Source organism: Taudactylus pleione, unplaced genomic scaffold (assembly GCF_031769625.1).
Source record: "Taudactylus pleione unplaced genomic scaffold, aTauple2 ptg000289l, whole genome shotgun sequence".
NCBI classification, from domain to species: Eukaryota; Metazoa; Chordata; class Amphibia; order Anura; family Myobatrachidae; genus Taudactylus; species Taudactylus pleione.
The window spans coordinates 3,952,319-3,965,332 of NW_028284691.1; the positions used below are offsets into that span (position 1 = coordinate 3,952,319).

At 42.5% G+C, this 13,014-nt stretch overlaps 1 protein-coding gene across 3 annotated transcripts in view; it reads right to left on the reverse strand.

Annotated features, from left to right (window-relative positions):
- IQSEC1 (IQ motif and Sec7 domain ArfGEF 1) overlaps positions 1 to 13,014 on the reverse strand; it is a 135,026-nt gene that overhangs the window by 17,685 nt on the left and 104,327 nt on the right. For 2 of the 3 annotated variants that reach the window (XM_088482468.1, XM_088482470.1), the window contains exons 10-12: positions 11,240 to 11,339; positions 4,534 to 4,707; positions 2,017 to 2,193 (exon numbers count right to left, since the gene is read on the reverse strand). In XM_088482468.1, the coding sequence (XP_088338594.1) occupies positions 2,017 to 2,193; positions 4,534 to 4,707; positions 11,240 to 11,339 (451 nt within the window). The remainder of the gene's footprint in view (positions 1 to 2,016; positions 2,194 to 4,533; positions 4,708 to 11,239; positions 11,340 to 13,014) is intronic. The other variant, XM_088482469.1, reaches the window with a different exon arrangement.

A 13,014-nucleotide genomic window follows, 5' to 3' on the forward strand; every position in this document is an offset into this window, starting at 1 on the left:
GCGTACACACTGGGCGATTAAATTGGATATCGTTATCGTTCAGTCGTCCACTTTATAGTCCATTTCTAACACAAAAACGATGAATGATAACGACGACGCGCGTTCTCGCGGGTCGTTCATCATCATCGTTCATCAGGTTAACATGCAGGCCAACCTGACAATGTCGTCAGGTTGCTGCATGTTATGGAATGGGGGAGAGAGCCCGGCGCTGAACGATATCGTTAATGATATCGTTCAGCGGGTGTGCTCAATGTCATGAACGACATTGAGCACACCCTGCCAGGTACACACTAGACGATATCGCTCAGGGAGCATATTGTCTAGTGTGTACGCACCATAAGCCTACTGTACCTTCAACACTTGAACTTCAACTCTAGCAAAATAATATTTCATCATACAAATATCAACTTCTAGAAACATTCTAATCTACATATGAGATATTGTGAAAATAACAAAACTTGTTTTACTCAAACTTACAACATTCCCTATGGATTACATTTACCCAAACCATTGTATAATAGTGGATAGTAGCATATTGCGGAAGTGGAGGATTTACAAAATAGTTCAAGAGGGATGGATGTGACAGGGAGGATGTGATTATGGAATGCAATGATTCTGATATGGTGGAATTGATTGCATGACATAGTTAATGGAACAAAGTCATAGGGCTAGATTTAATAATCGCCGATTCTCAATGACCTTGATTTAAATTTACAATGGAAATAATATTAAATGCAAAACATGCCTAGTCACAACCTCTGAGAATCGAAGGATTGTAAAAGTCACTGCTTAGTACATACAGTATATTACATATAGCCCATAGATTAATATGGTAGAAGGAAACCAATGTATCATATAAGAATGATTTCAGCGAGGTGGTGTTGGGAAAATGGGTCAGGGGATATGCTATACAGAATGATATAGGATGGATATAGTAGATAGGAGCAAATGATTAGAAGAAGAATGGAATTATTGAATAATGGTTTAAAATTTGAGGGGGCTAGTAAAAAAAAAATTGCAAAAATTGCAAAACAAATACTATTTTGGGGAGGGTATATGGGTACCCCTGGTGGAATAAAGGCATGCGGCAGTATACTGAAAAATCCTCTTCAAATATACTGTATTTTAGATATTTTGCTGATATATTTAGGAGCTTAGAAGTTCGACTGAATGTTGCTGTAATTACTGTCATGCTTGCAGTACGATGTAAGCATCAAGGCAACTCTAGTTCTGCCTAATGGAACAAAGTAAGCACTATTTCACAACAGCGTATATGCTTCTTAAGCTATCTGACACACAAAATAATAAATACACCTGTCATTTTGAGCCATATGATGTTTGCAGTGTTATGACATTTCTAGTCAGTTTCTATTTTATGTGCAATAATTACTATTTGTCTCTCTGTGTTAAATACTTGGCATATCTCAGCAAGTCCTGACGGATTCAGTACTTGCTATCCTATGGCAGGGTGCAATCGGGCAATGGACAACTTCATCAACGGGGCATTAACGTTGATAGAAGATAATGGTCCACTTTTCAGCAGCCATGACTTGCAATCAGCTCAGTGTCGATCTGTTGCATGTGGTTGAGTTTCAGCAAATGCAGATAGGAAGCATTAGGATAACGGGCCAGTATCTAGTGCAGCATTGTGAATTTAGTCGGGCTTCACTCCATTTCATTCATCTAATGTAATGCACGGGTACACGAAAGCACAGGATACACATGAAGCGATCGTTACATGGACCTGGGTCTCTCTGCTTCTAAATCTACAAATCCACTTACACTTTCCTCTATCTTCACTCTCTCCGTTACCAGTATACATAGTAATCTACAATAGGTCATTTTAAAATGAAATAAAAAAAAAAAAGGAAGAAAAAATAAAAAAAGCAAATAAACCAAATAAATACTCATTTCAGGGTTACGGCTGTATACAGCACAAATTATGGTATATTTAGATTGAATATACATATTTGTGTATATTAAGCTCATAACCAGGTATAATATGATGGTTCTTACCTGCTTCTGAGAGGTCTCTAAGGGAGCTGCTGAGAGCGCTGCGCTTCAGGCCCTCGCTGGTGGCGTAACTGTCATCTAGACATGTCCGGTTCAGTGTGCCATTACCAGACTCTTTTTTCAAACTGGAGCACTGAGACATACTCGGGCGCACCACTCCCTTCTGCTTCTCTAGCTCAGCTGAAGCAAACAGAATGGGCATATGGCAGATATTAGCTGTATTACAGACACATATTGCCCAAATGGACTGTTATTCCAAAACAGGAGAATTAGGGCCTGATTGAGAGATGTACTGTACGCTCACGCCACCGCAGCTGGGAATTTCTATATGGCGGCTGTGCGTCCATAGGCAAACGTGGCAGCCACTGGGTGAGATGCCTGCCGGCGGCTTTGTAAATCCAAGCAACTACGTACAGAGGCCCTGATTCAGAGCCAGACGCTCTGACAGAGCGCTCGCTCTGAATCAGGCCAGGTCTTTTTTTTTTTTTCAGAGCGGCCTCCTGACCGCTCGCATAGCTGTGGGTGACCGCCCACAGCTATAGCGATCGGCCAGGAAGCTGGTCGCGATGCTCAAGACCATCGCGACCAGTGGGCTTGCGACGAGACTCTTGTGGTAGGTTCTCATTGCCGCAAGCCCCAGAGAGCTTTCGGCTCAAACAGATCACTTGTGATGTCAGTGGGGCCGCCCCCAGACGTTAGGCGTTCTCATGGGAACGTCTCCGTCTGGGCAGCCACCCCCCCGGCCCACCCCTTTGGCGCGAGACCCGGAGCGACGGCTTGCCCGTCGCTATCCGGGTCTCGCGCATACGCACGACGGAGCCGGCTTCGTCATGCGCATGCGCTCTGGGCCACCATCGACCTGGTTGCGAGCGCTCAGCGCTTGCGACCGGGTCTGAATCAGGCCCAGAGACACAGCACCGGTCACAGATCAGTCGATGATCAGACTTATTAGTAACCCTATGATCATGCAGAAAGGGCGCGGGAAATTAGATGCTGGAGCCATTTTTACTTAGTACGGGATCACAGTCGCAGCCAGAGACACAGGGCCGGCTCCAGGGGTCAGAGCACCCTGTGCCGGCCCATCATATGGTCCCCTCTTGACCGAATTTGGGGGCGTGACCTAATTACCATAGGCCACACCCCCTATGTGACGTTATTTTGAGGCGTGCCCGCATGGCACGCCTCCGAATAATGTCAGGCTGGGGGGTAAAGCCCAGCAATCCGTCACTGGCTGGGCTTCCCCCAGCCCTCTTCCGTCAGTGAATGGATGCCGCGCGCATCACTCCGGGGGTCCGGCACCGCCGCACAGCTGCGGTGGTGGGGATCCCCAAGCTCCCAATTAGACCACCCGCGGGCCACTTCGGCCAGCGGATGGAGCAGCGGGACAGTACTGTCCCGCTGAAATCGGGATGCTGGGGAAGGGTGCCGCCCTCTAGGGGTCGAACACCCCTAGAGCCGGCCCTGCAGAGACACGCCGCAAAAACGGTTGCAACACAACTGCTCTTCAGTCTCCGCCCAGAAACAGTCCCTGCCTGTCAATCACTTTGCGAATAAATCCTCACCGCGTGTACCAATGAATATTAAACTTGACACATGTGCAGTGCGGCTCAGACACATGCGCAGATCACCGATAATCGCTCAACTGCGTAAACCGGCATTGTGTCCATCTGTGAATCAGGCCCTTAGACATGAAAATGGCTGATTTCATATTGTTAGAGTGTCTCACTTACAGGAGCTGACCAGCTATACTTTACCAGTTATTCATAAACAAAATGACTTTTACACAAGAGTAAACTGACTCAGCTATATTAAATATACAAAAGATATTTTCAAACCAATAGTAAATATCTATGCTTTCCATTTCTTCCATTATTAGTCATTACACAAGATTGGCACGTTCAATTAGGTTTAAGAAACATCCAGTTTCTATAGTGTAAGTGCCACAGATCCACCAACAGAGTGTATTACCTGCCCTAAACACCATTTGGTGCAATGTCCTATAGAATGCAGTGTAGGAGGTCGGAATCACAGGAATAGTGAAAATAGATAATTATTTTACTAAAATGTTTGGGCTATAAATGTGATTAATATACATGGCTATGTTTTTGGATGTTCAATAATAAGACTCTGTAAGAATCCCGAAGCTGGAAATCAGGTGGTAGGTGCGGGGGGCAAGGCGCTGCAATTGCATAGCAGTGGCACCGCCCTTGTTGCACAAAGCAGCGATTTGCGGCACTGTACAGGATGCATCAGCAAGTCCCTGGACTTCTATCAGGAAGTGCATGGCAAGCAGGAGGCTTAGGTGAGTAGTTATATTGTCCATAACATCTATTTATTGATGAAGAGGATGGTGAAATAAATGCTGAGGTGTAGAAAGTCAATAGAATTGCTTTACATTATTAACTTTGTGCTGTAGTACTTTGCATGTGTATTTTACTACATGATTAAAATATAGAAAAATGTAAAACTCTTTAGTGCAGTTAAGGTCAGTTTTTTGGAATAAAACCATAGCTTATATACCTTTGTACTTACACTCTATTCTGTACTTTTCCATTTCTTGGACTTCCGCAATGGACTCTCTCAAATCGTCTGTGAACTTCTTGCGATCTTGGGGATTTGGGGCATTAAAGTTTATCAGAACTTTAATATCGGCTCCTGGGATTGCTGATGTGAGTCGGATGCCATTTGGGTAGTCTAAATATAACAAGGGATAGCAGTCATTAGAGGGATTTGGATCATTTCTCCAAATATTGTTAGTGCCTTAGAGGGAAAATCAAACAATTATATAACGGTTACTTAAAGTAACACAGCCACCAGTAAGTAACTAAGAAAAAAAGCAATTGAAATTTTGTTAATGATTTTTCTGCTTCTAGTTGAACTAGTCAGGAATAAGGAAACTTATATAATGCTGGATAATGCATTCCACATCAAAATGTATTAACTCAGTAATTCCTACATTTCCTGACCATTATACCAATCTCAGTATGTGTTCTTATGCTTATGTATACATATTAGCTCTGTGCCACTTGTCTTATACTGTATGCTGGGTGCAATACTCAGATAGTATCTGTCCAAATTGTAATGGTGTTTAAGTTACAATTTATTAACAAATAAAATACAATAAAGGAACATTATAATGAAGCATATGGTCATTGCACTTTACTATCGGTACAAATAGACTTACTCAGCATCATGTTATTTCTTAAATTAGACAAATTAAATGTATCAGCATTTGCTGTCCTAGTTCTAGGCTCAATGACCTGATTAAGTTTGCATATATTTTCATTACTATAATTTCCTCTGTTGTGTAGTAAGGTCATCACCCACTATTTCTGCCTCCAGAGCAGGGTTAGAGGCACATGGAAGTGACCAAAGCCCTTCTCCTTCCCATCACATACTGTAGTATACTGCCTAGCTATTCCCTGTGGCTCTGTCTTGGAAAAAGGGAAGTTATGTACTTGCTGAGAGGCGTCATGGGAACTTAATGCACCCATAGGTGCTGCTATGTTCGGCTTGTTATGTGGGCTGTTACTTAACCACTGGTCTGCTCTCTGCATCAGTTTATAAAGCCACAAAACATTATTTATGAACAGGGATCCTCTTCAGTTTATGTCTGCCACTGCCCTGACCATGAATTAATATACTGCTTTATACGAAACAATACACACAGATGAATCTCACATTCCCCAAAACAATGACTGCTTAACCTAAATAATTTGTAGCCGGTTGTTTTATAGAATGGAGACAGAACAGTCATTTCCTATCTATAGCCCATTTTCTCTGCCTATTATTGCTGACAGTTCCTGGGAATCTTAAGATATGAATCTGTCCTGTGTAATTCATGAACCTATTGCAGAACTGGCAGCTCATCACGTCCGCTTTTATTGTCTAAGTCTACAAGGTAACTGCCTTGCTCCCAGCGCATTCGGTGTGTTATTCCTGCACTTTACTAAATAATGTGAATGTTTAGCATATTATCTGTAAATGATGTCATAAATAAATGATATATCTGTATTAGTTAAATCATTTAATAATGTAGCTTGAAACGGCCATTTCACAGGGTTGTGACATTCAGACGATATAATCTTCAAAATTCTGATTTTGCCTCATCATTCTGTGGGTATTAAGTGGATTAGTTTTGAAAATATCTTTTATCTCTAGAATTATATCTAGGTTTCTATACCCAATAGGCAAAAATTATCATGTAATAACAGCTTACAGTGTCACCCTGACTCTAAAATCCCAAACGAGAGATGTGTAGAATGGGAAAGTATTAAATATCCTCATGAATAATCTGAAAGGCGGCGATAATTCTCTATTCATGGGAGACCAGGGAATCCGTGCTGTGCCACATAAACATGGATAGCGGGTACTGTCTGTTACACCACAAGGTCACATATAACATATAATAGTTGTCCTGTTAATCAGAGGGTTATAGGCATGGACAAGAATATGTAAATAATCACTGTGATAGTGAAAATGTCACGTAAATATAAAATAATAAAAATCAAGGCCTACTGAGGGAGGCTACTGCCAGGTACTGTATAATGAGAGCCCTTTAGCAGTGTATATGATATTCCTGGACTAATGGATTGCAGAAACACTTTGCAGGGACCTTGCTGTGGATTTTGTGAATAATGTGGTTTAGGATTTCTGTATAACCTGACATTTCCAGAAACATTTATAGCACTCGCTTTCTTGAGGATTCATCCATTTTATAGTAGCCATGCTTTAATAGCCAGGTTTCAAGGACCCAGTAGTTGCCTGGCAACTACTTGCTCTCTTTACCTAAGGTAATGGCAAACTGGTGGTTTATTCTGCACTCGCGTACATCAGCCGCAGGTACCCGTGTTCTGCTGCCTCATTTACCTGCGCATAGCAGGCACCGCACATGTAGTTCCCTATCTATCGCTTATTAGTTCTGTGGATGCGTCACCAGGAACTCAGTATTGCCTGATTTATGCGGCCAAGTAAAGCATGTGTGAATACAGAGTTGATACACGGGCACACATAGCACCCATGTCACTAACAAAAGGGTGACCATGCATGGCAGCGATTGAAGTTGTGCTTTTCCAGCTACCTCCAGTGTTCATGAACACTTTATTATACCAGCAATGTCACATGAACTGAAGGTATGAAGTTCATTGCCTGTCACACAACTTCATTTACAACAGTACAATACACCACATCACATCACATCATTTCAAGGACTCATTTGATATTGGCCATGAGATGAAATAAGAACCCCCCCACATTCCCATTGTGGTTGATGGGGGTGTTTCTACCACTGTTCCAGAGAGCTGAAAAGGTATAAATGGAGGGTTTACCTTATCCTGATCATTCACATAACCTGATCCTTGTGTTGTGCATTGTTTTTCTATAATGGTACAGTTTACCAGCACTGTACCTACCCCTGATGTTAGTGTGCACTTGCACTAATACCCTTAGCAGGAATAGGACTGTTGAACTAGTACCGTGCACTGGGCCCGATTAAAACCCGGTCGCTAAGCTGCGCACGCTTGCTGCCAATAGGGGCCAGGTATGCAAATCCTGTGATCGCACTGTCTGGTTTAAGGATGCCCTCTATATCTTAGAGGGCAACGGCAGTGAGCGTATTCAGGAGTATAAAGCCGCCCACCTCTTTCTCTTAGCACACGTCATCTCCAGGAAGTGTCTGATCAATCGGTAACATCGAGACCCATCGGAGATGCACGCAGCACTTGGGGTAGCCCTCACCCAACCACAAGCACTGCGATCAGTTCAGGCAAAAAAACAACCAAGTGACGTGTTCTATGACGCAGCTTTGTTAATTATGCACACCCATTAAACGCCGTTTTGACGCTCAGACACACCTGCATTCACACATCCACTCCCCCGTTCACAAGCACCTTCTCCTATCATCACCCACAAATGGCACTGTCACTCAAAGTTGCATCCAGTCTGTGTACTACGAGCGCACGATTCCCGGCAGCAGTGACTGGTCCGCGCATGCGTACTTTGACGCATACGAATACACAGATGTGTGATAATCTCCCCTAGCGAGCATTCGCAGCTTAGCGATCGGGTCTGAATCAGGCCCACTGTGCCTATTTATATTGCTGCCCTTACTAAGGGTTGTGGTGCTGGAGTGCAATGTGCAACAAGTGCCAAGTAAAAATGTTTATTCCCTGTGCCAGAGCAGTACCAATAAAGCAGATTAGGTGATAGATGAAATGAGTTATGTTTTCTTAATTATTATTACATCATTTACCACCTTTAGTTAGAAGTAAATATATTGAGTACTGAGAAATCTGCATAATATTTGCACTATTATTCTAAGAATACTATATACATTAATATAGTAATTATAGTATACATTACACTATATACATTACACACTAAGGAAACAAACGCCAGCCATTCCTGGGAAGAATTTATCATTTGATAAAGGTCTAAAATGAGCTGAAGACAATTAACCACTTCTTCAGAATGCTTTATCCTGTCGTATGTACAGCTTGCAGCTCAATCTCAGCTAAAACATGCAATGCTGCTTCCAAATGAAAAATTCATCACTAAGCCGACAGTTGATGCATCATTTGTCTTAGGGGAAAATGAGTCTGCTCCATCATTGTCATACCAACCACAAAACAGGTATCATCAGCTGCAAAACAATGGAATTCAGGGCATGGAGCCCAAACAGAATTGTCTTTGCTACCATCCATCGTGTGCACAGGCTACAGCTCTTAGCCTATTCCACTGCTATCGGGTGCCAAGAACCTGTCCTGAGGAAAATAGCCAATTAAATACAGCCCAGCTCTGAGCTCTTAAAGGGCAATTAGCTCCTGGGCTGCACATCCTGTAAGCTGGACCGTTCACAAGTGCTGACTGGATAGAAATTATTCACTCTTTGAACAAGTATGTATTTAGGCATCTGGACAACAGGGTATCTCATTCAAGTACAGTATATTAGTCTTTTAAAGGGTGCAGAGCAAGGGCACATCTAAAGCCTTCTGTGACTATACCCTGCACTCATGCCTAATTGGCTAAATTTTTGTGTTCTAAAACAGCACCAAGTGTAAGCAAATGACCAATAAGATATTACTAGGCTATTGTCTTGGGTACACACTCTATAAGACTTGCAAAATGCAATTTTAATTGATCTAATTATGTTCAGAATGGTCAGTTAATTAGCTAATTAAAAAGAGCCTGTCACATTTGGATTTCCACCTGTTTTACAGATTGCCTACTGCACAAAGCAGGTACACGGAGCAAATATAAAGAGAGTGTGCCCTATATGGTAGTGTGGGGACTCTGAGTACATTTACTAAACAGTGGTTTACTGTATGTGGGGTTTGGAAACTGATGGGATCTGCAGAAAATCGACCACTGTTCCCACGCTCTGACCAATCAGAGCATGTCCATTCATTTCAATGTTAATGACCACCCCTTAGCTGGTCATTCGGTACGGGGTCCCTTTGGGACAGGGGGTCTGATTCAGAGACAGACGCTAATGCAATTTTCACGCAGATCGAGCGATTATTTGCCATAGCGCATGCGTATGCATGCACATGTGCTGCGATCGCATTGCGAAAACGCACACACAAAGGAATCCATCGCTAAGCGAGTGACAGACTGCCAGCATTTGGGGGTGGTAATGGGGAGTGGTCACAAAAACACAGATGTGCCTGTTCATTTAAACGCTGTTACAAAGGCGTGCATAAATTAGCCACTGCGATTGCATATGCAGCTCTGCGTGTCAGAAGAGAACCCAAGGCAGCAGCAGGTCAGACCTGTCGCAAAGGTAAGATGGCCGCCGATGTGCTTCCATGTTACCGATGTTTATGTAAGTATGCGTCATCACACGCAGGTATGAAGGTAACAGTGAGCGTCTTTATGCTCAGGTGATCTTTGCTAACATTGGCATATTTTCGCAGCTGCGTTGCGTGCGAAAACGCAGTTGCGATCGTATTCGCGTCCGTCTCTAAATCAGACTCAGGGCCTGCAATTACTTTGCTAGATATGGACATTGATGCAACTTGGACAGAAGGAGACCTCCCATTGGCTTTCTGTAAGTAATAAATGGGTAAAAGAGAGAGGTGTGTGTGTGTGGGGGGGGTGTTATTTCAATATAATGTTACAATATTCACTGTCTGCATTCTGTCTTTTATAATATTTTTTTACAGGTGCACTTCAAGTCGCAGCGGACCCTGGATGCCATGGCATGATGGCACATGTAGTTTTCCAAGTGATGTCATGGCTAGCAGCCATTAATATTGGGCGTGAGATGGCTTGTTGGGACCCTAGTGCTATCACGTTCTAAGACGGTGGCCTGTATTTTTTTTTCTTTTAGGACCTGGACCACCCAGAGAATCCAGCCTGAGCTGACGGGCCTTTATTAAATGACACAAACCCGCATGCGATATCATGTGATTGGCTGTGCAGCATTCGCAGAATGGGTCCTGAGCACGTGCAGACAACTCACCATCGGAGCTCTGAATTAGGCCCTATATTCAATCTTACGCAATGGTGGGTAATGTAATGTAGGCCTTTCAGACAGTCCCAACATCAGTAAATATTTATCTACGCAATTTCCTCAAAGAAAGGAGTGTATATAAATGATGACCTTCTCAGTACACGTACATAATGCACTAGGCACTAAGGCACCCTTAAATATGCAAAATCAGAACTAAATAAGCCCCGCCCCTGATTTGGCCAGAGACGGTACCTTTGGGTGAATCTCTATTCACTTTCATGTTATCTAACCCCACTGGAGGTATATGAATTGGGACAATTGGGAGACATGAAGAAAGCATGTGCAATAACACTCTCTGCCTGCCAGTGCCCCTCTCTCTGGTATTTACCCACAAACTTCATATAGTTTAAATATTAATTCCCAGTAAGATGTCACCTTTCTAAAATAAAATATGGTACTAGGGCTATTAACCAACATTAACCATGCACATGTGACCAGAGCCCTTTATTAATCCTTATCACATGTATTTACATTTTTAGTCAAACAAATGATAACAGTATTATTTTATTTCCTTTCAGCATTATGCAAATGGCCTGAATACTGAAGTGATCGATCACTGGCTTGGATTTATTTGTGTGCTTTGCATTCATTCAGATTATACTGCACACTGTGATCAGAAACCAAGTAATATCAGAAAAATATTGGCATTATATTCAGATAGCTCCAAAAATGTATTATCCACTTACAACCCACAGGAGTCACTGTAACACTTACACTGATTTTCAAACAGGATAACTTGCATTCCGTAGAGGGAAAACGACTGTCTGAAGCTGTAGGTTACAGAATTTTTCTTCTTCTGGAAGATTTTTGTTACCTAGAATGTTAAAAACAATCGTACAGTTAGTGCTATTTTTATCAAATATTATGCATATTAGTTTAGCGTTCAAGCACGATTGTTTATATGCCTTGTCCAGCTCTTGGACTGCAGATGATCCAGACTGAAATCATCTCCATACTGTACATTCTGATCAATAACTTTTATCTATATTAGTGAGCATTATACACAATTGTGACATTATATGTTCATGCTGTCAGCCTGGAATGTACTGTACTACAGCTAGGAGAACCTGCACGCTGGTACATTAGTGTTCAGACTGTCTAGCCAGAATGATTTTAGAAACCTCTATGTCCCAGATAGCACTGGATTGTTCCCATAGCTGAGTCCATTCTTCAGGATCAGTTACTGTAACTTACAAACCTACTATCACTCAGAAAGTCTCTCCAGATACTGTTATACTGTTATATGTAGTGTAATGAAAACTGGACAGTCTGATGTTGCCTTAACCACTTATAACTGGTGATTTTTTTTCTAAAAACCGCTCCGAAATTATCATTTTTTTTGTGTGAATTACGTGAGGAACATCTATATCAACTTATCCAAAATTATTTTATTTAAGATTTGTAAAAAAAAATAAAAAATTTCAAACATTGTAACATCGGGACCACAATTGGAATAACGGAAACATTGCAACAATCGCGACTTTCAATTTTACACCAGTTTCAGGCAACAGGTACTTTAAGGGGGTGAGAGGGGAGGTTAATTTACTTTCTCCCAGCGGGTGCTAATCTTTGCAGCCGTTGGGGGGCCTGCTTTGCTGACTGATCAGCAGCACGGCAGACACAGGGGGAGAGAGTACAGGCAAGCAGAGGGACCGAAAGGTCCTTCTGAGAGCAGCAGCTGCGGGAAGATTCTCTTCCTGCAGTCGCCCTCATGTTTATCTGATTGGTTGAAATTTTGCAACCAGAGCAGATACAGAACTTCTTGGTGTGGTTAAACACCCGGATCATTTCATTATTCTAACATTACTTTTAGTAAAATCTCTCATATGTAAATTGTCATGTTCTGCTCCTCTGGATCAGATTACCTTGCTTATGTGGCATCCTGGCGTGTCCTATGGTCCTCTGTGCATGCCATGTCTCCCGGATATCCCTGTGCATGTCATTCCCTGCTTTGCCTGGTTTCAGTTAGACTGTGTTGCTAGGCCCAACTGTATGGGCGCAGCCATCTTGACTCTGGACATGTGATCATTCCTACACCAATCTGGTTCATGCAATTCTTCACATGATCTCTGCACCCTATCCTCTCCCAGGACAGCCTATTTAAAACTTCCAGTTTACATGCACATTTCCAGATCAACAAGTCATATTCCTGACTTACTGGTTCCTGTGATTATTTTTTCTAGATGTCAGCTCTGCTGTAGCCTTCATCTCTCCAAGCTGCAATTATTCCTAGCTACACCTGTGTTCCTACTAGCTAGGATTACATTTCACAGATCTTCTCTGGTGTCTGCATTATAGAGCTTCAGTAAATCTACTAATTGTGCTGTCCACCCGAGGAGCTAGATAATTACTCAGCCCACAGCCTTCTAAATCTGCAGAAAACTCCCAGCTTGGTTAATTCTGCTTCCAGCTCTGACCTGCTTTGCAGCACTACTACTCCCAGCAATACCAGCCCCAGCCTCGTTAATCCTGCTTCCAGCTCTGATCTG